General features: G+C 37.4%; 1 protein-coding gene across 2 annotated transcripts in view; it reads right to left on the bottom strand.

Annotated features, from left to right (window-relative positions):
* ERCC6 (ERCC excision repair 6, chromatin remodeling factor) overlaps positions 1–9,332 on the bottom strand; it is a 110,710-nt gene extending 101,378 nt beyond the window's left edge. For both annotated transcript variants that reach the window (XM_074296099.1, XM_074296100.1), the window contains exons 1-2: positions 9,213–9,332; positions 6,861–7,299 (exon numbers count right to left, since the gene is read on the bottom strand). In XM_074296099.1, coding sequence (XP_074152200.1) covers positions 6,861–7,288 — 428 coding nt within the window. In that variant the 5' untranslated portion in view covers positions 7,289–7,299; positions 9,213–9,332. The remainder of the gene's footprint in view (positions 1–6,860; positions 7,300–9,212) is intronic.
* Between the last annotated feature and the right edge of the window lie 16,872 nt (positions 9,333–26,204).

Genomic DNA, 26,204 nt, shown 5'->3' with positions numbered 1-26,204 from the left:
ATCCAGGTCAAGAGACATAATCTCATTTAGAACAGATAAGTCATCTCTTCTATCCTCACAAATCTTAAGTTTTATTTCTTTTCATTAAGTTTGTTCTACATTTTCTGGTCTAAATATCATTCATCTTGGCATAGCAGATATAAAATAATTCTATGTCCTGTTAACAATATACCATCTGTCCCAAGGAATGGATTCTGTCCCTTTCCTATTCTTGTTTCAAAGGAACCCAAAATAACAATCTTTATGGTATTTAACATTTTCTTATGAGTTTTAGTTCATCCTGATCATTAACATTCAAATCTACCAAAGATCCAAGAAATTTTTCTGCATTATCACTGGTTCCATTTTTATACTTCCATTATTTGTAAATGTCCTTTTTAAATATGAACTCAAAAAGTTCTCTGTACAAAAACTCTTTAAATGTCTCTACAATACAAATTATTTGTGAATGTACAATCAGAATTTCATTTTTGAGAACATCTCTAATATTATCTTATTTGATCCTTCAAAAAATTTATCTATTATTATTCTTATTTTATAGAAGAGGAAATTGATGCTAAGAACTTAAGTGACTTGCCAGTATCTCACAGCTAAAAAGTTTTGGAGGAAAGATTCAAATACAGATCTTAAGATAATTCATGTCATTTATTATTCTTCAACACTGTGTGTTCTACATGTCCATATAAATTTTCATTAAAAATCTAAGTCTTTATGATGAAAATATAAATGATGCCTATGAGTTGAATAAAATGAGAGTTCTTGGGTAAGGGAGGATTGAACACCTAGTTAAAAATGGAATACATTTATAGGGACCCTTTGTTGACATCTGGGTATAGCTGTCATTGACTGACAAGTCTATTGCTCATAAATGTTCTGGGTCACAGATTCAGGGTAGAGAAAAGTGCTTGCAGTTGGTCACAAGAGAGCACAAGAGAAGCATCTGCACTTGTGGCTACAAGAAAGCAGGGACCCTGCCTGCATAAAGACCAGGACACAAAACAGGATCATACTACCATGGAAGCACTAAAAACTGAAAAAAATGAACAAACAATTAAAAAAAGCACTTAAACACAAAAAGCTCCCACAATGGCAGAGAAGACCAATACACAACCTCAAAAGAAAATAACAATATGAAAATTCCCATAATCAAAGCCAAATCAAATTTATAATCAAATAAAAGTATTTGCCATAAACTTAACAAGAATTCCTGGAAGAGTTAAAGAAAGAGTGAAAAAAAAGAAAAAAAAATTGGGAAAATAAATGAGAATAGTGCAAAAAATTATGAAAATTATCAAGTTGGTAAAAGAGGTACCAAAAATATTAATGTTAATTAAAATTGGCCTAATGATAAAAGTACAAAAATTCACTTTAAAAAGCAGAATTGGCCAAATAAGATGAGAGGTACAAAATCTCAATGAATAAAATAATTCTTTAAAAACTAGAACTGGACAAATAGAAGTTAATGACTTCAATGGGCATGAAGAAACAATAAAACAAAATCAAAACAATAAAAAAATTTAAAAATAGGAAATAGGAAAAACATCTTGGGAAAAACAATTGATCTGGAAATAGATCTAGGAGAGAAAACTTAAAAATGATTGGATTTACCTGAAAGCCATAATAAATATAAACAAACAAACCAACAAACCAAAACAGATATCAGAGTTCAAGAAATTATATAGGAAAACTTCCCTAACATCTTAGATCCAGAGGATAAAATAGAAATCGAAAAAATACATTGATCACTTCCTAAAAGAGATCCTAAAAATGTAAATTTTACCAGAAATAGTATGATTAAATTCCAAAATTCCCATGTCAAGATAAAAATACTGTACACAGTCAAAAAGGAACAATTCAAATATCAGAGAGCCATACAAGACGGCAAAGTTTCCATATTAAAAAAAATGGAGGGCTTGGAATTTGATATTCCAGGAGATGAAGGAACTAGCATGGATTACAGCAAAACTAAATACAATCAAAGGGAGAAGGGAGGGTAGTGAGAAATGGACACATAATGAAACAGAATTTTCAAGCATTCCTCATAAGACCAGTACTGAACAGAAAATTTGACATTTAAACATAAGACTCAAGCATGAGAAGATAAACATGAAATAGAAATTATAAAGGCCTCAATAAGGTTAAACAGTTTATATTTGTATATGGGAAAATAATGCAAGCAATTTCTAAGAATTTTATCCTTAATAAAACAGTTAAAAGTAGTCTGCATAGACAGGGGTCACACCAATTATGTTAGGATGATCTCCAAAAAAAATTAAGGGTTAAAAAAGAGAAATGGGGAATCAAGATAGAGAAATGGGGAATCAACAGGGTAAAGTAATGACAAGTTCTCCTCCAAACCTTTCCAAATTCTTTTAAATAATGACTAAGCAAATTTTAGGGTATCAGAATCCACAAAAAGATGTAGTGAAACAATCCTGCAACGAAAGATAACTTGGAAGTATAGCAGGAAAGGTCTGTGGCACCAGGGTGCCACAGTCCTGGCACAGACTGCCTCAGTACAGAGCTGGCCTCGGCCTAGGCACCAGCAAAGCAGAACCGGGACTTGGTGTCTCTGAATCAGCATCAGTACTGGCAATTTCCAATCTCTCAACCCAGAGAAGATGACTTGAAAGATCAGCCTCTCACTAAGGTCTGTCTCACTAGAATGAGAGGGTCTTGGGAAACATCACTCCAGAAATGTGCCTCGGCAGCAGTGGCAGTGTCAGGTGCCTGTAGGGATTTCTGAAAATAACTGCACAAAACCCTTATAGTTTGAGACATAATACCTTCCATCCTGAAAATACATTCTTTACCAAGGAGTTAAAGCCAAGAAAGATGGGGGAAGTAAGCAAACAACAGAAAAATATTCTATGATTACTAAATTACTATGATGGTTAAGAAGATCAAAGCACACACTTAGAAGAAGGAAACTAAGTCAAAGTCCTACATCCAAAGCCTCTAAGAAAAATGAAAACTGGTCTCAAGCCATGGAAGAGCTCAAAATAGATTTTGAAAATGAAATGAGAGAGAAAAAACTAAGAGAAATCAGAATGATATAAAAGGAAATAATTTTTTTTTCTGAGGCAATTGGGGTTAAATGACTTGCCCAGGGTCACAGCTAGAAAGTGTTAAGTGTCTGAGGCCAGATTTGAACTGTACTATCTAGCTGCCCCTGAGTTAAATTTTAAAAAAATAAATAAATAAGAGCCCATTCCCCAATTGATAAATGATTAAAAGACAAACTATGGCCAATGGGCTATAAAATCATGCTTAACTAGATCAGCTATGAATGACTTTGCTATTCTCAGCAATACAATTACTATTCTAAAGGACTTATGAAAAATAGTATTCATATATATAAAAAGAACTGATACCTCTGAATATAAATTGGAGCATATTTTTTAAAAGCTTCATTTTTCTTAAGTTTTTTTTAGGGGGAGAGGGATGTAAGGGAAATCTACATTTTTATTTTACAATATGACTATTATGGAAATGTTTTGCATAACTTTACATATGACTTCTCAATGTGAGATTAGAATGGGGAGGAAGGGAGCAAATCTGGAATTCAAAGTTTTAAAAACAAATGTGAATGTTTAACCTATATTGAATTACTTGCTGTCTAGGGGAAGGAGGAAGAAAAATTTGGAACACAAGGTTTTACAAGGGTGAATGTAAAAAACTTTCTTTGTATGTGTAGAGGGCACAGATAGTGGGGGAATTCTGGGTGAGGTATAAGACCCTTCAGCCTAGAGGGAACCTGCTAAAAATGTCTGGTTCTGCTCCTCACCTCCCCTAAGAGCTCTTAGCCTTCCTGAGAAGTCAGGAGGCAGTGACAACCTGTGTTGTGATTGAAGCAGAGTGATACCAGGCAGAAGAATGATACCAGGTATCAAACTATGTTCAATAGCAAGTTGTTTATGTGGTCCCACATATACTTAGCACATGCCCAGTGTTATTTTGGTTACATTAAGGGTATGAGGATATAAAAAGGAGAAAGAACTGGGAATAAATGGACTCCATATTTCCACCACCCTCAGGAGTTATGCCTCATCACTTCTCCACTAAGATGGTATATTTTAATCACCCCAGCTTGGGGGTTCTAGAAAGCAGGACATGGTATTTTAATCACGCCTGTGTGAGGGCTCTAGAAAGCACAGTATGTTTTGTTGCCCCAATTTTGGGGCTCTAGAAAGCAGGACACAATAGTATGTATTTTGAAAAATAAAAACCTCTTATAAAAAAGTGAAAAAAATTTATTTTACATAAAGTTATATATAAACCAATAAAGAGTAAGAATCAAGAATGGGTCATGTCAAAAAAAAAAAAGAAAGAAAGAAAGAGGACTGCATTGGGAGAAGGGAGAAGTAGAATGAGAAAAATTATCTCACAAAAAAAAGAAGCAAAAGGAGAAGCTTTTAAAGTGGGGGGATGGGGGAGGGTGGTAGCAGGCAATAGTTAAATCACATACTTAATCAGAATTGGTTCAAAGAGGGTAGGACACACGCATATACACATGTCAGTGGAGCTGATAGAGATAATAGTTATCTAATTTAGCATGGTTCAGTAAGATTGATTTAATCCTACAACAAATAATGGTTTCCTAGTGATATAATGATTGGTGTACACTCAATTTGGGGCATATAAGCAAGAAGCTCTCAAGAGTTTCAGCCAGAATCAGAACTAAGGAAGACAGAGAAATGGTAGCAGGCTGTCCTGTGGAGAACATTGAAACCAAGATCCGGAACTCCTCCAGAAAAATAGCTGAGCCCCAAGTGAAGGAGACAAGACTTTGAAGGAAACAATAAAGGATTTGGACTTTAATCCCTGGCTGCCTTTGGGATGATTACTGAACTGAAACTAAGGCTGCCTCCAGAGACTCCAAGGAAACACCAAGAAGATAACATTAAATTTTAGAGAGAACATTACTTACACATACAAACACACACACACACACACACACACACACACACACACACACACACACACACGGTACAAAAACCTATCTTGTTTAGTAAGGAAATAGGAAGAGAAAACAAGGGAAAGGAAGTGGGGGTACGAGAAGGCAGACTAAGAGAGGCAACGGTCAAAAGCAAAACAAACTTTTGAGGATAAAAAGAAAGAATAATAAACAGAAAAAAATAAGATGGGTAGAAATATTTAGTAATCATGAAAGGGAATGGGATGAACTTATCTATGAAACAGAAAGATGGCAGCAAAATAATTGGAAACCAAAGTCCAACAGCATGTTGCTTACAAGAGACACATTTGAAACAGAAAAAAAAAAAAACAGTTAAAATATGGTGATGGAGAGAATCTATTATACTTCAGCTGAAGTAAAAAAGTTAGGGATAGTAATCATGATATCAGACAAAGCAAAAAAAGACATAATTAAAAGAGAATCAGAGAAACTACAGTTTGATAAAATGTATGATGGACAGCAAAGAAATATCAAAAAATTGTAGAGCCTGTTTCTCTGATAAAGACCTCTTTTCTCAAATTAAGAAAAATTAGTTCTTGAAAATCACCTCAAAGATCAAAATCTTGTGACCTTTTTTATCAAAATAGAACACCCTTCTAAAGTTCTTAGAATTAGCAGAGGACAGTAAATATTTCTACTCAATACTAAATTCCTATATGTTTTGCCTGATTGCACAATATAGAAAATATATCAAATTGCTTGCCTTCTCAAGAAATGGGGAAAGAGAAAGAAAAAGAAATAATTTTTGAAAATCAAGTGTTTTAAAAATAAATGTTAAAAACTTTTTACACTTAATTAGAAAATACATTAAAATTTCCCTATATTTATTGAATTCTTGATGCTTTAAGAAGCAGCATCGATAGACTGACAGACAGATTTTGTGTATATGAGAGAATGAACCTCGCCATCTTGATTAAAGTACAATTCTAGTCCCAGCACTTTCTGGGTCAGTATCATTTAAAGCAAATTGAATTTTTTATTATACATCCTTAAGAGAAGGGATTTTATTACCCTATATACAGCCAATTGCCATTATGGTGTTATTTCTAAAATACAGGTTTCAATTTTCATAATGCAGATTAAAATTCTATCTGCTTGATATTTAAGCAATTTTGTGTGTTTATATTTTTTCTAAAGACTTTTAAAAAAGATATTCTGAAAGAACAATTACCTCTTAGGATAACAGGATCTAAAGTTGGACATATATTTATTTAAATTGAAATTGAAAATGAAATATATTTATTTAAAATGCAAAATGAATAATCTTGACTATATTAAGCTACTTCTAAACTAAATACAATCCAGATCCAACAAGCTTTCTACCACACTTGTGGTCTACTTAATAATAAAAAGCATCAATATTCTCCCCAGCTTAAACTTTTATAAAATAACTGGAAAGAACAAAGTGCTTTTCCTCCAATTTAAAAAAAAAAAAAAAAAAAAAGACCATGGTAGATGATGATGATTGATGATTCTCAAAAAAAAGTGCAGGGTAGTATAAAGAGGACTTATATCTGATGACAGACAATGTACCAGGTTCAGCTCAGTTATGTTTTAAGGGTTAAGCCAGGGTTAAGACTCCTCAGTCTTCTCTTAGTAACCTAAGAGCCCCTTCCACCATAGAGTCTCTGATACTATGAATCAATCATTATTTAACACTGAAAACAAATTTGCAAGTCAAGTAAAGAAGTTCAACAGAAAATTAATCTGTCATCATCCTAACTTGTTCAGGGGAAAGTTCAAAAAAACTTAAAAATAATTAATAAATTCTATTTTAAATAGTAAATTTGAATCATCTCTATTTTCTAAAATGCTATGGCTTTTTAACTTTTTCACTCTATCTTAAATAGAAACTCCCACATTAAAGACGGTATTAGCTTACCTGAGATCATCTAAAACTGAATGGTATTCTTTTTCTGCTTCAGCTAGTTGAGCTGCCCTGTTAGCTTCATGAATTGCTCTATCTACTTGTTGAAGCACTCCTTGTTCTAACACATCTTGGTCATAGACATCAACTCCCAAATCTTTGAGTTCAACTGCTTGAGCACTTTGTTCTACAGACTGAATTTGTTGTCTATCTATGTGCAACACCGGCGGTCCTTTTCTTGGGACTTCAAACATACCAACCACTGAAGAAGTGGATGGCCTATTATTAAAAGCAGAAGGAGTGAAACTTTCTTCCATTTTATCAAGAGCTGCACCATTTTCGGAACCAATGGTTGTTTCTTCAGCATTGCTGAAAGACTGGCTATTTAAATAATCTTTCTCTTGAGTTTGACCTGAGAGTTGAGTAGCTTCGTTTGGCATCATTTACAGAATATCTGAAACAAGAAATTTTCAAGTTAAATATTTATTACAGTAAAGCTTGAATATTTTATCTTCCTTTTTACAGAAAGGAGAAACTTACTTTTTTGAAAAGTCAAATAATAATTGTATAATTAACTATTTTATAAAGTCAGGATTTTAAATACAGACAGATTTTCTTTAAAAATTGTACTGAGCTATGATTTTGAAACAAACATAATAACACACACTTTGAAAGTTGGTCATCTAAAACAGGGCTTCTTAAACTTTTTCCACTCACAAACTCTTTTCATCTTGAGAAATTTTTAAACGATCCCAGGTGTAGGCATACAAATCAAACATTTACTGATAATAAATCATGTCACAACCCATTTGGATTCACAATCCACAATTTAGGAAGTTGGGAATCTAAAATACTAAGTTATATTGTAGTTTATAGTCTCAATAATAAAAGTAAAATAAATAAATAATAAAAAATAAAATAAAGTAAATGAATAAAATGAAGTAAGAAAATAATAAATAAATAAAATGGAAAAAATAAAATAAATAAATTTTAAAAGTTGACAAGAAAGTGAATTTGAATCACTCAAATTGGCATTTCCACTGTGTTGTGCCACAATCAACATTCTAGATTTTAAAAATCAACATCTAAATCCAAAAAGGTATTAAAAAAAAAAGTCTAGTAACGTTCTAATACTAACACCCCTATAGACCGATCATCCATAAATGGATATATGATGAGAAACATCTTAAGACAGTAACAGAACAATGTATAAAAATCATGGAAAAGGATTCAAAAGACCTGAATTCTACATCTTCGATCCTGAACAGGTTACTTAACTTCTATAAATCTAATTTTTTTTTAATCTATAAAATGAAGTAATAGTATTTGCCCAATCTATTTTATGGCGTGTTATGAGGGGGAGGGGAAAAAAAAAGTCAGGAAAGCAGTTTGTAAGCTGCAATCTACACACAAAAGGTATTACTCATCCCTAGAACCTGAGTGGCTAATTTCAGGTGCTTTCAAAACCACTCCTGCCAAATGTCAATGTCAATATCACTATCTCGTCAATATCTAATGTCCCTAAATCTTATTAACAGAAACATCCTAACATAAAATACAGACAAGCTGGTCTCCCCCAAGTGTCAGCAGGTGGTTTTTATGAAATAACACAGTTCAGTACCGCAGCCCTTTTCATAGAAAAGCATAAACTCCTAAATGACAGAAAAGGAAGATTCTTGTAGAGAGAAGGTGGCTTAATGTCCTCATAGACTGAGGAGTAACCAGTGTCTTGAGGTGGGGATGGATACAAGTAAAGGGTCCTTCTTTAATTTGTATAAGCTCCGCCTTTCAATTGAATTTAAAACCATCATCGCGGGAAGGAGGTTTCCGGGGAGGGGCTACAGCATTTAAACCCCGGGCCAGGCAAATATCGGAGTCCTCCCACTGGCCGAGTGCTCCATAAGTACGGATCACTATTGATCCGCGCACTTTGGTCCGAAGTGTGTATACAGGACCGGACTGGGGGATGGGGTGAGACGCTGTTTTGTCGCGGGGGACAGGGACGAGCGCCGGACTCTGCCCACCGATGCTGAAGTTCAGGTGTCAGAGGGCTAGTCCCGGGATCGGGGGTCCCCCAGCCCGGAAGCGTCGGGAGTGGGCGTGGGTTTTGAGCCCCACCCCCCAGTAGGGTCTCCCGGCCCCGTCTCCTCCCTCCTCCCGCTGCCGCGTCAGGGGCAGCAGGCCGGGAACCTCAGACCCCGGCCCCGGGCCGCGCCGGATAAAGGTCTGCGGCCGCTCCAGGCTTCCCCGGGTCTTGCCCGGGCAAAGACAAAACCTCGCAGAGCCGTCCCGGCAGTCCAGACCCAGGGCGGCGCGGAGACGGGGCGGGTGACGAGAAGTGGGGTCCCGGACCGCGCGAACACTCACGAGAGCCCCGAAGACCCAGATAAAGGAGCTGCCACCGCCCCCGCCACAGCGGTCACCCGCAGCTGTGCCTCAGGAAGCGGACCGGACGCCGGGGGAGGCCATGCGCATGCGCAAGGGGCGGAGAAAAGGAAGCGCATCAGAGTCTTCTGAGCACGCATGCGCGCTCCGACCTGGCTCCACAGGGCGGTCACCAACTCCTTTTCACGTGGGTGTGTGACGACGCTCACACGGGTGTGAATAATAACGTGATTTGAACGCCTGGAAAGGAACGCGCTGGGCCAGGAACCAGAAAGAGCTGTTTTCATGCAGCCTCAGCTGCTTGTGTCCCTCCGTCTCCTCATGTGTAAAATGAGGACCGTGATAACATCCGAGGGGTTTTCTTGGCAAAGACCCGGTCGGGGTTCGCCATTTCCTTTTCCGGCTCATTTTACAAATGGGGAAACTGAGGTAGCCGGGGGAAGCTACTTGCCCAGGATCACACAGCCAGTAAGGATCTGAGGTAAAATTCGAACTTAGGTCTTCTAAACGCCAAGCCCAGCGCTCGATGCACGGGACCATTCAGAGCCTCTGAGAGCACCTTCTCACTCACAGATTCCGTCTGCGGTCATTTATGTGCTGTCTGTCACCAGAGTGTGAGCCCCTCAAGGCAGCTTCTCTTTTTGCCTTTCTCTCTACCCCCGCCCCCCCCCCCCCCAGCATTTAATTAATAAATGCTTGTGGATTGCCCAAGTAATCCATTATTGGATGTTGCTTCAGAAAACCGGCAAATTGTTATTTCTGTCATCCTCACCCTCAGAGTCATCTTCAGTCTCTCCCTCTCTACTTAATCATGTTATGCTGCCTACAGACACATCCCAGTCACTTCTAACCTAAAAAATAATAATAATAACTTTTTTAAAATTAAAAAAAAAATACCCTTAGATTTATCTTGGCGGCGCTGTCTGCCCTTGGTTAAATTCCGTGACTTCTTCCACTCAAATCTAAACACTCACCAATCTGACCTCCTCATTACACTAAAATCCTTAATGCAAAGTCACCAAAAGTATCTCTCTTTTAATGTATACAACAATATTTGTAGGGCATCCATCGCTTTTACTCTTTTTAATGATCCACCTTTTTTAATGTATACAACAATATTTGTAGGGCATCCATCGCTTTTACTCTTTTTAATGATCCACCTTTTTTAATGTATACAACAATATTTGTAGGGGATCCATCGCTTTTACTCTTTTTAATGATCCCCCTTTTTTAATGTATACAACAATATTTGTAGGGGATCCATCGCTTTTACTCTTTTTAATGATCCACCTTTTTTAATGTATACAACAATATTTGTAGGGGATCCATCGCTTTTACTCTTTTTAATGATCCACCTTTTTTAATGTATGCAACAATATTTGTAGGGGATCCATCGCTTTTCCTCGTTTTAATGATCCCCTTTTTTAATGTATACAACAATATTTGTAGGGGATCCATCGCTTTTCCTCTTTTTTAATGATCTCTCACTTTTTAAATGTATACAACAATATTTGTAGGGGATCCATTTGTTTCACTGTTTTTATCAATTTCTTTTGTTTTTTTCATCATCTTCATTTCTAGGAACATCACTCTCACCTCCTCTGACCAGTAAGGGAAAACTTAAAAAAACAAAAACAAAAACAAAAACAAAAAAAAACCCACCAAAAACAGAGACAAAGCGGTTTAACAAAACTAGCCCATGAACCAGCCCTTTCTGACAGTATAGTCAGCATTCCCACTCCTGTCCCCTACTTCTGCCCTATCAGTTCACATAAGTCTCATTACAGGATCACTCTTTTTGTTTGTAGAAGCAGAGAACTTCATTCTCGTCCTAGTGTCGTCATATTGTGGACAGAGAATCACCCTTTTTTCTCCAGAATAGAAGGAGCTCCTTCCAAAAGGAGAGAGAGGTGCTGTGTACCATACATAGTAATATGTCATTAAGGAGATGCCAACTGTGAAAGGACAAGTCAGGGTGGTTTGGTAGAGCAGGCTGCTGTCCGTGGTGAGCGGTGGTCATTGTTCTTTTAAGAGGAACATAGTCCAGTCAGGATGGACTTCCTGTTGCAACCCTCATATTCCCCACCTTGTCTGAACAAGCACCAGTCCCATCCACCTTGAGCTAAGGTAATTCTAAGATGAAATATGAAGTAGTCTCCCAGTGCCTGCTCCCCTCCCCAAGATGAACAGAATTTGTATTTGAAAGATTTTCTTGCCTCTCTCAGCAAGGGGAGGAGGGGAAGAAAGAGGAGAGTGCGGGGACTAAAGGATCTTCAACCACAGGGTTTGTTCCTGCTGAGATGGCTTTCATTTTAGGGCTTCTTCCTGGCTGAAAGTGAATCTGAGACAGGAAGTGATACATTCCTCAAAATCCTCCTGATTTGCAAAAAAGGAGGGAAAAAATCTAGTTCTTGCTAGGAAAGCCAATATAAATCATTTCTAGGGCCTAAACCAGGTTGTGTGTGTGAGAAGAGGGGGAAAGTACTTGGGAAATGAAGGTGATGTTTATGAGAACCCTCCAAAACACAGCATTTAAACTATTTTTTTTCAGGTATCCAGGTCTCATTCCTGTGGACCCTGCCCATCTCCTTCAGGACAATCTTCAATGAGGATTACCCCAAGTCTTAGGCACCCCTCCTTATCTTCCAATCATTTGTACCCCTCCTGCTCTACAGATGTCTTCTGCTGGGTTCTACTCTCCTCCCTTTCAATAACAGAACCATAATAGCTGATTTAGAATTGTAAAGCACTTAGAAATTCTTATTCAAATCCTTTACTTTATATATGAGGAAATTGAGGTAACCAATAAGTTGGCAGAGTCCAGGGCTTCTGACCTTAAGTCTCCTGCTCATTCCACTCTGCCACTTTTCCCCAAAATCTGGCTTTTCCTCTCCCAATTCGACCTCCTTCCATTTTCAACATGTCCTTTTGACAAGGAAACCCCAAAACTCTGAAAAATCCTTAAAAGAGAAAACCTCCTTGGACTCTGACTCAGGGAGGGGACTCCACCCTAAACACAAACAGTTTCATCTTTATCTTGCTTAGTCTCAAAACCCATTGAATTCAATTCAAATTCTAACCCTGGCTGAAACCCGGCCTGGAGCCAATATGGGACTCCACCCACAAGCCCCCTTTAGCTTGTAGCCAAAGTCCCCTATTATAAAAGAGCCAAGCTAGAGTCCTTTGTTTGCAGAGATCCCAAACATGGCAGCCTTATGTCTGCCATGTCAAAGGATTTCTGCCCACTGAAACTCTGGTTCCAGTGCTTTTTATCTCTACCTTCAACTTTACTAATTAAACCTTACTTCCAAACCCCACAATAAACCTCTTTTATCAATCTAGGTTTTTGGGTCTGTAAATTCCTTTACAGGGGACTCTTGCACCACCACTAGACCTCATTTAACTCTGTATTTTTGCGCTTTATTTGACTCCCTGTACCCCAAACCTGCCACTAGACCTCAATTAAACCTAATTTCATTTAGGTACCCCAATTATAAACCTCATCACTTTCTCCTTTTTTCTTGGTTCTTCCTTTCCCTCATTTTCTTTTTTCTACCCTTTACTCCTAGTTTTAATTAAAGACACTAGTCATTTTCAGGATTATATTCTGCCAATTCTCTCAGAGATGAAAGACTTTCAGAAAGGCCCGATTCTCAAATATGCCTGGATTATGAAGATAAAACATATAACATATCTTAGGGAAGAAAATCCAAAAATCTCTTGACAACCCAATGGCCTTTTCTCACACTTTATCCTTGTCAACATCTAGGCAACTTTGGAAACTGTCAGTAACTCTCTTTGGAAAATTCTCTCCTTTCTAGGTCTTCAGGACACTGAGCTCCTCTGATTCTTCTCCTACATGTATGACCAGTCCTCTTCTTTCCTCCTCAGTACTATCTGATAAATGATCTCATCAGTTCTATCACCCCTATTTATATGATTCCCAGAACTATCTATCCAACCCAAAACTCTCTCCTTAGCCCTATTTCTCATATCACCAGCTACCTTGAAAGACATCTCAAAATGGCAGACCTATAGGCATCTCAAACGCCACATGTTCAAAGTAGAATTCATTCTCTTTCCCACCTACCTTCCCTTTTTTAGGAGCTTATTTTAGATTACTTTTTCAGTTAATAAACATTCATTTTCTATCACTCTAACCCACCCCCACTGTGGAGAAAAAACCCACTACTTGATGTAGATTTTCATCACCTTACATCTGGACCATAGCAACCTCAAGTCTTTACCCACTCTTATTCATTCTCCTCTCAACGGCCAAAGTGATCAATTTAAAGTATAGGTCTGACCATGTCATTACCCCCCTCAATAAACCATTACCTACCAGGACTAAATATAAAATTCTATGATTGGCATTTAAAGCCTGGCACAATCTGGTCCTTCCTACCTTTTCAGTCTTCTGATATTTTACTCCCCTCCACAAGGATCTCACTATATTGTCTTATCTGCTATTCCTTTCCCACAGTACTCCATCTCCTCACTTCCTTCCAGCATCAGATCAAATCCCACTTTTTTATAGGAGACCTTTCCCAGTCCTTCCTTGTGAGCTTCTTCTCCCCCTTGCAGGTACCTTTCTTCCACGATTGCTTTCCCTCTACCATGATTTTATCATGTATGTATGTTATTGTTTGAATGTTATCTCCCCATTAGAATGTAAGCTTCTTGAGGACAAAGATCATGTTTTTTCCCTTCTTTGTATTCCCAGTACCTGATCCATAATAAGTGCTTAATAAATATTTCTTTATTCATAGATGGTCATCTACTTATTTCCTCACTGAAAATATCCTCTATGCATGTATATGATCATCAAGATGATATATCATTAAGATTTTATATATGTGGATGAATGTAAATCAGTGGTTGTTTCCCTTTTTTTGTTATTAATAATTCCTGAGAGTCATTCCATATCTTTCCCTCCTTCAGATACTTTGTATATTGATTCCTCAGTCTCCTCACAATTGTGTCTCTTCCAACATGGATATTCTATATATACACTTGGTCCAATCTGTCTGTTTTTCCCATCTTTGTTGCTTATAATCATTCCTTTCTCCATTATAAACATATCAAAAACTGTGATTCAAGCTTCCAACTATGGTAGCTCCATCATAGTAAAAAATATTTATTATCTGATGCTGAATGAAAAAGCTGAAAATCAGGAGAATATTGTACACACTAAGCAACATTGTGTGACAATCAAATATAATAGATTTTGCTCTTCTCAGCAATGATTCAAGACAATTCCAACAGAGTCATGATGGAAAGTGCCATCTATATCCAGAGAAAGAACCATGGAGTCTAAATGCAGTTAGAAGCATACTATTTTCACTTTTGTTGTTATTGTTTTCTCTCTGTGGTTTCCCCCTTTTGTTCTGATTTTTCTGTTATAACATGATTGTACATGTGTATTACCAACATCAAATTGCTTGCTGTCTTAGGGAGGGGGAAGAAAAAGGGGAGAGAGATGGAGAAAAATTTAGAACTCAAAATCTTATAAAAATGAATATTGAAAACTATCTTTACATGTAATTGAAAAAAATAAAATACTATTAAGTACAAAAAACAAGAAAAGAAAAAACAAAATTTATTATGATAACCTTTATAAATCTTTTTCATTTTTCTTTTATTTGGTGTCTTCTTTCTATTTTTATCCCCAAATACCCTTGAGATGACTTTCCTTAATTAGATCACTTACCAAAATTTTTAAAAATTGTTTCATTACCAAGTATGATGATGCACACCTCTAATCCCTGATGCTGGGAGATTGACGCTAGGAAATCTCTTTAACCCTGGATTTCTGAACTTCAGTGAACTAACTATTTGATGTCCACACTAAATTTAAAATTAATATGGTGATCCTCTGTGAGGTGAAGTGAGGAAGAGAACTAGGAGAAAGACACCAAGTTGCCTAAGGAGGGTTGAACTATCTCAGTGTAGGGGAAAAAAAAATGTGATCTTTAAAAAAAAGTTTAATAAACTGGTTTTATCCTTCTTAGACTCTTTCTGCTTTATAGGGTGATGTTGCTCATAGTTATCCACAATTATTCTTTGTATTTGCAAATAGTTTTATATCCTGAACCAATGTTGCCTTTGTCCATCATCTCTCTCTATTTAGTAAGTCAAATGTTTGCTAACTAAGGCTTTTTTTGGGCATCTTGGTCTTTGATATTTTTGTAGCAATATATTTCCAGTGGTTAAATATCTGTATACAGTTTTTCAATGAGGTATTTTCCACCAGTACATCAAAAGCATTGGGGATTATAATATTCTCTGGTTCGGTTTCTTGGGGGTCCAAAGACCCCCAAGGTAGCCTTCGTTTCAGTTCAGTAATCACCACAAGAGTAGCCAGGGGTTAAAGTCCAAATCCTTTGTTATCTTTGCCTGATGCTGGGCAGCTTTCTGGAGAGCCTTTCAGTCTGGCCTTGGTCTTAGTGGGGGAAGTGCAGGAGGCCAGGCCAGCCACCAAAGAGATGGAAGATCAAATTGAATTTCTCCTCTTGGTTCTGAGAGCTTAAGCTCCTGCCTCCAGTCCTTTGTCTTCTCTGCCTCTGCCTCTGAAGGCTTTCTGAGTCCCAGTTTATATGCTCTACACTGAGTATAAACCAATCATTATATCACTAGGAAACCATCATCTGTTGTAAGATTAAATCAATCATACTGAACCATGCTAAACTAGATAACCATTGTCTCATCAATTCCACTTAGTACCTTGTTTCAAGTTCTGGCCCATAACAGGAGATTCCTTGAATAACACAACCGGAATAACCCAGTTAAAGGAAATAAACATTTGGTCAGGCATAAAACAGGATGGTGCATTTTTATCAAAGGTGTTATCATCAAGGTTACCGAGGTCCAGGGCAGAGTTACTGAGTTGAAGAGAGATTCTCTATAGATTTGTGAATAAACTTGTATTCATTGCATCAAGCCATGGAACTCTATAGAGCTCTCTGGAAAACATGAATAAGCCCCCAAAATATCTTGATATCATCCATCTACACAGGAAACTAAGTAGATAGACAATTCTCATTGCCATTGTCTCATTTGTATAACCATTCATGGATTATAATATATATCACTGGAGGGAATTTTCAAGGCTTTGAGGTCTCAGAATATCCTGAGGGCCTAGTACATATCAGATGCATATTAAGTGAATTAAAACTTACAGTGACAGGCAACTTAATACTTCTTAAGCAACTCATTCTTCTCCTATAAGATTGGAAGTTTCTGCCTACATTTAGTTGAAATCTTTCCTTTTGAATCTTGCACCCTTTGAGCCTAGTTCTAATTTCTGGGACTAAACAGAATGAGTTGGCTCTCTTATCAGCTGAAAGTCCTTAAAATATTGAATACCTCCATCTTCTTAATTTTCTTTTCTTCAGGCTAAATATCCCTTGGTTGGCAAGCTTTGTTACTTATTCATTTTTCAGAGACTATTGGATTCCATGTTTTGCCCCCCCATACCAATGGAATGCTGGCATTACCACAGTGGGTCTTAACTTCTGTGGAAAACTTGGAGTCATTAAAAGAGCTTTGTTGTCCCCATGATATTCTAGTTGTTGCCCTTTAGGCACTCTCCATTTTAATCAGTGTTCTTTATCTGTAGAACCGAATACAACACTGCTGATGTCAAATAAGTAAAGCAGTTAGTTCAGTGAAACTATCACTTCCCAATCCTGGAAAATTGTGTCGATCTTTTTTTTTTTAACTAGTCTGAGGTTACATTAGCTTTTTGGCTGCCATCACCCTTTTGATTCACATGGAAGTCATAAAAGCCCCCAGATCTTTCTGGAGCAACTACTGTCTAATGGGGTGTATGAGTGTTCAGGGGTATGCTCCCAACATAATGAACCCTGATGAGGATGCTATCAGAAAAACCAGCCCCAAGTTAAGAGGACTACTAGAAGACTTATGGATTTTCAACAGAGAGAGCATTTCCTGAGTGAACTTTTCCATTTTCCATTGCTCACTTGGAGAGAAAGCTGAGCCAACACATGGTTGGCAATAGGAGCAGAAAAGAAGTGGGCCGCTTTCAGAAACCTGGTGTACAGCATCACATTTACTCATTTGCACCAGAACACTTGCAAACATCAAGACTGGTTTGAAAAAATGATAGAGAAATTCAGAAACTACTCAATGAAAAATGAGAACTCCATAGGGTTTACCAGCAAAATAATTCATCCATCTCTAAAAAAGCAGTGTCCACTAAAAGTAAAATACAAGTGAAGTTTAGAGAGATACAGAATTTTTGGCTCAGTAAGAAGGCAGATGAAATTCAATTTTACATTTATAGTAGCAATTCAAAGCAGTTTTATGATGCCTTGAAGACAATTTATGATCCAAAGACCTATGGTCTCTCTCAACTATTATGTGCCAGGTATTGCACTAACCATGGAGCTATTGCCATATATCATTTCTAGTTCTCCCCTTTACAACCAAACAGAACAAATCTAATAAACCTCCTTAATATGAGAACCCTTTAAGCAGTTGGAGAAGCTATCATGTCATAACTTGTCCAATGTCCCAATTTTTCTTCTCTACACTAATTATGCCTAATTAATACAACCTGTTTTTATTTGGCATTGCCTTGAAGATTCATTATTTTGGTCACCATCTTCTAAACTTTCTCCAGTTTACAACTGTGCCCTTAGAAAATGGTGATTGGAACTGGCCACAGTAGTCTAAATGTAATCTGATCATCAGGGTGGGTTGCAGCAAAGAATAGCTTTCTGAACACTGGTGGATATTATTTGCCTTTTTGGAAGCCCATGTCATATTCTTGGTTCTTCTTGAGCCAAAAACCCAAGATTTCTTTCACAAGAAATATCTAACCAGGGCTTTCTCATCTTTGATTTGTGTTGTTGATTTTTTCAAGTCCGATTTTCAGCATTTGCATTTATCACCATTTCAGAAGTCTGGCACATCATTCTAATTTGTGGAGATCTTGACTTTGGGCTCTGTCCCAGTTTTATGTCATTTTAAAATAGGTCAAATGTCCACTAAATTCTGAGACAATATTAATTGACTTCCCTTCTGCCTTTTGTTCTAGTTGACGAATATTTTCAGATGCCCCTCTACAAATGAACTATTAATTCTGGGACCAAATTCTACTCAGGATCAAAAGAGAATTAAAATTTTTGGTCTATTAAAAACCAAGCAGTATTATTCTGTAATTCTCAGATCAAAGTTGTCATAGCACAATATACACAGTGTTTTGTTTTTTTTTTTTTGAAGTTCCCCAGTAAATGTGTGAGGGCCTTGAAGAAGATACTTTTATGCTCTAAAATACTCCTTTGTACAACTATATAACTGCTTATGTAGAAAAGAAACAAACATTTACAAGGCCAAAATGGAACTCAAGGAAATATAATTGAACAAAGAACAACAGTTTAATATTTATAAACTGGAGAACATAAAGCATTGTGGAGGTAACCAGCATGGAGGACAGCCTTGAATCCATGTCATAAGAGGATTGGTTGAAGAAAGTAGATATTATAGCCCAGAAAAGGAAAGACTCAGGGGAGCCATAATAGCTATATTTAAGATTTTGAAGGGTCATCCTCTAGGAAGAAGTAGACCTATTTTATTTGGGCTTTTCAAATAGAGGTCAGATGACCACTAATCATGGTGATTCCTTTGGAGTATGAGTTGAAATAGATGGTCTAATTTAGATCTCTTTTAGGGCAGCTAGGTGGAGTCCTAGTGCCAGCACTGGAGTCAGGAAAACTCCTGTTCCTTAATTCAAATCCAGCCTCAGACACTAGCTATGTAACTGTGGTGAAGTCACTTAATTCTGTTTGCCTCAGTTTTCTCATCTGTAAAATTAGCTGAAGAAGGAAATGGTAAATCACTACAGTATCTTTGCCAAGAAAACCCTAAATGGAGTCACAAAGAGTTTGACATGACTGAAAATGATTGAAGGGTCCCTTCTGATTCTAAAAGGACAAGTTGTAAGCATCTTATTTTAAAATAGATGAAATTAAAACCTCAAAATATAAATTGACTTGCTTAAGGCCACACATTTATTAAGTCAGATTTTATACTCAGTTCCACTGACTCCAAATTTGTCTCCTTATAATTTCTTCCCATTTCTGTCAGTTCTGACTTTTAAGGACAAGGACTAATAATGATGCCTCTTCACAGGACAACCTTCCATGTACCTAAAGATAATCATAGAGATCCCTCTGAGCAAATTATTCATCTCCACCCTAATAGTCTTTAAAGAATCCTGACAGCACTACTAACGAGTTGGCCCAACTAGTTAGTGACTACCTAGGACAGGGGTTCTTCACCTTTTTTTACTTTATGGACTTCCCTGGCAAAAAGTCCTCTTCTCAAAAGGATGTTTTTAAATGCATGAGATAGAATGCATAGGATTGTTAAGAAAACCAGTGATATTGAAATATACTTATTGAAATGTTTTTAAAAAGTTTATTGATCCCAAGTTAAGAACCTTGAAATCAGAGAAACCCTAGAGTTCTATAATTCGCCATATCATAGTTTTATGTTTCCATTAGTTTTGTTTTAAACAAAGCCATGAGTTACCTTATGAGTCTCTTTTATGTTCTCCATGAATCTGTCACATCAGGATATGATGCTGTTCCTCAGAGTGTTTCTCATACATGATTTCCTTATTTTATTAGCTGCTCAAGAAATGTTTGTTGAATTAATAAATCAATAAATAAAAATGTACCTGCATAGAGGCATCTGAAGTCTAGTAGGAAAAATGTGGAATTTGGTGTCACTTGTTCTGCATTTGGTATAACAATGGACAAGTCTCTTAAATTCATCTACATTAATATCTATATGACTATGGGCTCATGATTTAAATTCCCTGGGCCAAGGTTTCTTTCTCTATAAAATGAGGGGATTGAATTAGTTGGCTTCTAATAACCCTTTCAGACTGATGCTCTATAATCCTTGAGCCTCCATTTTTTTCATTTACAAAATCCAAAAGTTAGATTAGTTTATCTCTAAAGATCTCCCTTGCTCTAAATCTTAGGCTCCTTGGAGGTAGGTAGATTACAATGTCTATATTAGGTCTAAGTCTTACTATGTCCAATAAGTACCAATAAATTAGTTAAATTTAGTGGCTAATTATTTATGAAAATTTAATTAATTTCTAGTAGCATTAATGATACTCACCATAATGGAAAAAAAGAATAATTGATATTGTAATAATAACTCATCCCCTATTCCTTCTCTATTTTCTTAACAACTTCACCAGTAGATTTGCCACTTGAACCATAAATCACCCTTCTTCCAGACAGGTCTTGCTTCCCACACTCATATCAGTTCTTCACCATACTCTTACCAAGATCAAATCAACCCTTAATTGTTCTTAGAAAGTTTTCATCAAGCTACTTTCCTATGGCCCCTTTCCAGTAACTTGCTTGCTCAAAGTTTCCTTCCCACTGTCCACAACTCCTCCACAGGTATTATCTACCTCTATTAGAATGTGAAGTCCTTGAGATTAGGGACACTGCTTTATTTTGTATTTAAATCTCTCAGTTAATGCTTAATAATTGGTTTCCCCACAATCATTCACATTCACACAGTGCTTTAAAATCTGCAAAGCACTTTTTATAAACACTGGAGTTTTGAGACTATGATCATCTCATCTCAATCTGACACATGAGGAAACTGAGGCAAATATTGATTAAGGTCCCAAGGCTAGTAAGCATCTGAGATCAGACTTAAATTTAGACCTTTCTGACTCCACTCTGCAATGGTTAAGGCAGTAAGGATGAATTCAGGATGCTGTCATTTGCAGCAAATTCAATCCATAGTTAACCTTAAGACATAATCATACCTGCCACACTACCTAAAATTCTTCTGATTAGCATGACTGAGGGTCACTTCAAGGAGTAAGAAGGAATCAAATATCCAATTTGACAGTTTGGGATGAAAAAGGATGAAATTGTTATGGGGAAAAGTTGGGGGGAGGAAAAAACCCAACTTACTAGTTAAAAGTAGGAACAAGAATAATTATTCTATTCACAATATCCCTAGAAAAAGGAAGTAGAGATGATAGAGCATAGAGTGTGGAATCAGGAAGACCTGAGTTCAATCCTAGCTCAAATATTTATTGGGTAAATCATTTAACTGCTACCTGCCTCAGTTTCCTCATCTGTAAAATGGGGATAATAACAGCATCTACTTAAAAATTGATATGAAGACCCACTGAGACAATATTTGTAAAGCTCTTAGCATAGCATCTAGCACTTAGTAGGTGCTTACTAAATGTTTATTTTCTTCCTTCCTATAGCTGAAAAAAAAGAGAGGAAACATTGTTTAGTCTAGAGCAAGGGTTCTCAAACTACCAGGCCAGATATGGCCGCTGAGGACGTTTATGCGGCCCACCGGGTTATGGCAAATGGGCTGAGGGGGTGGAGACAGTGTGAGTTTTTGTTTTTACTATAGTCCGGCCCTCCAAAAGTCTGAGGGACAGTGAACTGACCCCCTATTTAAAAAGATTGAGGACTACTGATCTAGAGTTTTGATTTTGCCCAGGCAGGGAGATGGTGAAGTTTTCTGCAATTACTTAGTGATTGGAATAGCTTTTCTGGGACCATTTCTAATCTTAACACTAGTTTCAAGCTGCTTCCCCTGCAATGATGACAAATTCTGGTTCCATTTCTTATTTTTTCTTTTTTCCTAATTGATAGGGATCAAAGTTGGCCTCCCTACAGCTTCTGATCATAGCTCCTTGTTCTTTCCTTCAGGGACAGGAGGAATATGCCCAATCAAATTAGTTTGATAAAGAAGTAAGGAGTAAGTTGTGGAAGCCATATATGTACTTCTGTTCTATAGTAGACCCCTTTTTGCCCAAGAAATTTTTACATGATTCCAGGTAGATAAGTATATAAAATAGAAAATACAAAAAAACCTCTTACTGATAAAAAATTATAATTTTGTGATCCCCACATTCAGTTACATGACCATATGGGTCACAACCCATCGTTTAAGAAGCTTTGTCTATCTACTTACTACATATTACCTTAGCCCATTATTTTAGCCGCAAAGATAGTAGCAAGCTATGGGATTTCCCCATCATTGAATAAGAGCAGCAATATAATAATAAACTCAGGAGAAAAAAACAGAACAATGTATGTTTTTTCAACAAGATTCACTATTCAGTTTCCCAATTATTTTCTTTCCCTCCCTCCCTTCCTTCCTTCCTTCCTTCCTTCCTTCCTTCCTTCCTTCCTTCCTTCCCTTCTTCCTTCCTTCCTTCCTTCCTTTTTTCCTCTCTTCCTTCCTTCCTTCCTTCCTCCCTTCCTTCCTCCCTCCCTTCCTCCCTTCCTTCCTCCCTCCCTTCCTCCCTTCCTTCCTTCCTTCCTCCCTCCCTTCCTTCCTTCCTCCCTCCCTTCCTTCCTTCCTTCCTCCCTCCCTTCCTTCCTTTCTCCCTCCCTTCCTTCCTTCCTTCCTCCCTCCCTTCCTTCCTTTCTCCCTCCCTTCCTCCCTTCCTCCCTTCCTCCCTCCCTTCCTCCCTTCCTCCCTCCCTCCCTCCCTTCCTTCCTTCCTTCCTTCCTTCCTTCCTTCCTTCCTTCCTTCCTTCCTTCCTTCCTTCCTTCCTCCCTCCCTTCCTCCCTTCCTCCCTCCCTTCCTCCCTTCTTCCCTCCCTTCCTCCCTTCCTCCCTCCCTCCCTCCCTTCCTTCCTTCCTTCCTTCCTTCCTTCCTTCCTTCCTTCCTTCCTTCCTTCCTTCCTTCCTTTCTTCCTTCTTCCTTTCCTTCCTTCCTTCCTTCCTTCCTTCCTTCCTTCCTTCCTTCCTTCCTTCCTTCCTTCCTTCCTTTCTTCCTTCCTTCCTTCCTTCCTTCCTTCCTTCCTTCCTTCCTTCCTTCCTTCCTTCCTTCCTTCCTTCCTTCCTTCCTTCCTTTTTTCCTCTCTTCCTTCCTTTCCTCTATAGATTCTCTGTATCTTTTCTCTCTTAAATTAGCCTTGTCCAGGTACCATCATTTTCATTGTCTCCCAGATCCCATTTTGGCAGAGGAGGTAAAATAGTGTGGGCAGCTGGAAGAAGAGTAATTATGCTGTTCAAAATGAACTAGCAAGACTGGGAAATTAAATTGTATCGGGCTTTCTCTCTCTGCTTCCAGTCTTAAGGGGTTAGTTGAGTGAATGCTGGCAAAGCATGGCAGGCATAGCTCAGAGCACAGCTGTCAGGTTTGGAGGCAGAACTGGATGGCTGCAGAGGCAGCATTAAAGCAGATGCCTACAAGGAAGCTCAAATAGGATAACAACTTGGAAGAAAAGCAACTCAGTGCACAGTTCCCATAGCCAGCAATTAAAAGGAAGACTCTTCATTCTGGTTGACAAGATTTAAAGGGACAGCAGTATACACTTCCATTCTGTTTTCAGCCACACAACCCAACCTTACAGATTTGTCTTGTCTAGACCTTTTTCTTTTATAGTTTTTGAAGAGGGAATAGACTATCACCCATGGCACTTGGGGTTTAGTTCATTAACACATTCACATCACCTCAAGTTCCTAGAAACATTTGGTGCTCTGCTGGTCTTGGAGATGTCTGTAACATATCTGAAATTTATGTACTAAATACTACTTAGAAGGTTTCCCCTTATTCGGCACACATTACCTGGATGTAATTTTTGGTTAACATATGATACAATTTGTACAACATGCTCCTTTTATCTTTGGGACAGTTTGGATGTGACTTCTAGGTTACCCTTGGTAATCTCACTTCCTGCTATTGTTCCTTTATACTGGCTACTCATAAACTTACTATATGGACTAAAATGAGATTGGGGTGGACAGGGAGACCAGAACAAGATACAATTTTCACACAAAGAGGAAGGAAGGAGGAAGGAAAGGAAGGAAAGCAAGCTGACACAGAATTTTTTTAATTGATGACCCCTACTTATTACTCACCAGATAAATCATCTAGAGAAAAAAAAAGACTGAAACATTTAAATTATAGGAGAAAGAATAGGACAAGATAACTTATAAAACAGATTTTCTGGGCTAAGTTGTCATCTTCTATAAGATTGGTGTCATGTATTCAGCCCCTTGCACATTAAATACAGTAAATATTTATTGAATAAATATTTTAATAAGAGAGTCAGCATGCTGTGGGCAGCTAGGCGGCACAGTGGGTAGAGCACTGGGACTGGAGTCAAGAAGACCTGAATTCAAATCCAGACTCAGAAACTTTGGAACTGTGGACCTCTGGCCAAGTCACTTAGCCCTATTTGCCTTAATTTCCTCACTATAAAATGATCTGGAGAAGGAAGTGGTAAATTATTTCAGAATCTTTGCCAAGAAAACCCCAATGGCATCATGAAGACTTGCACACAACTTAAACACCTGGACAACAATATGTTATTATAGAAAGCATTTTGGATTTGAAGTTAGAAGGTCCAGGTTCAAGACCTACCTTGGTCACTTGCTACTAATATGAAATTGGGCAGTCACTGAAATTTCATGGGTTTTGGTTTCCTCATTTGTTAAAACACACACACACACACACATATATATACATATATATCTATATAGAGATATATATATATATATGACTGTGTTGGTCTAGATAATACTTAAGACCCCTTTCAGCTCTAAATTCATGATTTTATCTTTATCACCAAAAGATTCCCTTGAATCTATTTATACAATAAACCGTAATATCTGCAGAATGAAAAATCCGAATAATTGACCCTATTTTTAAAAGTTTAATTCTTCTATCTTTTACCATATGAGTTCTTCCTAGTCTAACCACCCACATTTGTGTGAGCTGAGTGTTTTCTAATAGAAGATGAAAAGAAAATTGTCTAATAAGAAGGAACAGTTCTTTCCTCTGGTGAGAATAACTCCAAAGGGATGCTTTGGGGAGCATTTTTCAAACATCTTCTTACCAGATTATACTTTATGTGCCTTGGTTACTCTCCTAGAACACATATAAGAGGGACACACTTGCAAGCAATTCTGAAATGAATTCTAAAAGACAGACTTATAAAAATCATTGGTTCAAATGGCTGGTCCCTGATATTTCTGGCATGAGTGGAATTCAGCTACAGCAGTCAATTTGTTGATTCTTTTGGTACCATAAGCAACTGAATCTCTTTGCAAGTCATTCCAGTGTAATCAAGATAATAAATTATGATACGGGAATGTTGAATTATATCAAGGTAATTTGGATACCTGAGAGGCAGCGGACCCTTCTTATTGGATATTACCGAGCTGTCTTGTTTAATTCTTTCCACAGTAACAAACACAAAGAGGTTTTCCTAACCATAGAAGGAGATAAAGCATATTTACTGTAGCTATAATTATTTTTACTGGAATTTTTCTACCTAGAACATACTATACTCAAGGTAAGCAGCAAGGATTGTACCCTCAGTTGATGGGGATAATGGGTCAGTTTTGAAAAGACCTTACCTCCGCCTGCCATTTGATAAGCTCCTTATTTAACTAATTATTCTTACTAATTAGATGTTAAGTTTTATTATTTTTATGCTGTGGAAATATAAATATTGACAGTACCTTCTAAATTCAGTGCCCTGAGAGAAAAGCCCCAGTCATCAAACCCTGGTTCTGGATTTGGAATTTGTTTTCCTTTTTGATGCCTTCTTCTCCCACACTGTCAAGAGAAATTCTACATATAGTTTCAGGATATTCATTTGGTACCCTTGATTTTACAAACTTACCATTCGCCCTATCCCAATATCAATAGGAAGGTTCACGTTTTGTACCTCTGAAATATTTCCTGCTTTCTTTAGAAGGATGCCCAGGCATCCCTCCTCCTTCATTATTTTAGTTTTTCCTTTTTCTTTGATGGCCTAGCAGTGATTAGAACCTCCTCTATTTTATACCTAGAACAGTGTGATTTATGGGAACCATACTGACATGAAAGGCTTCTTATCTCTGGAAAGGACTTGTTAAAAATAAAGGAACCTATGCTTTCCTTTTCTAATGAAAGAAAAGGCAAATAATATAATTTCAAAGC

This window comes from Sminthopsis crassicaudata, chromosome 2, assembly GCF_048593235.1.
Source record: "Sminthopsis crassicaudata isolate SCR6 chromosome 2, ASM4859323v1, whole genome shotgun sequence".
NCBI classification, from domain to species: Eukaryota; Metazoa; Chordata; class Mammalia; order Dasyuromorphia; family Dasyuridae; genus Sminthopsis; species Sminthopsis crassicaudata.
The sequence above is the reverse complement of the archived record's forward strand: the minus strand, read 5'-3'. Positions and strand labels throughout refer to the sequence as shown.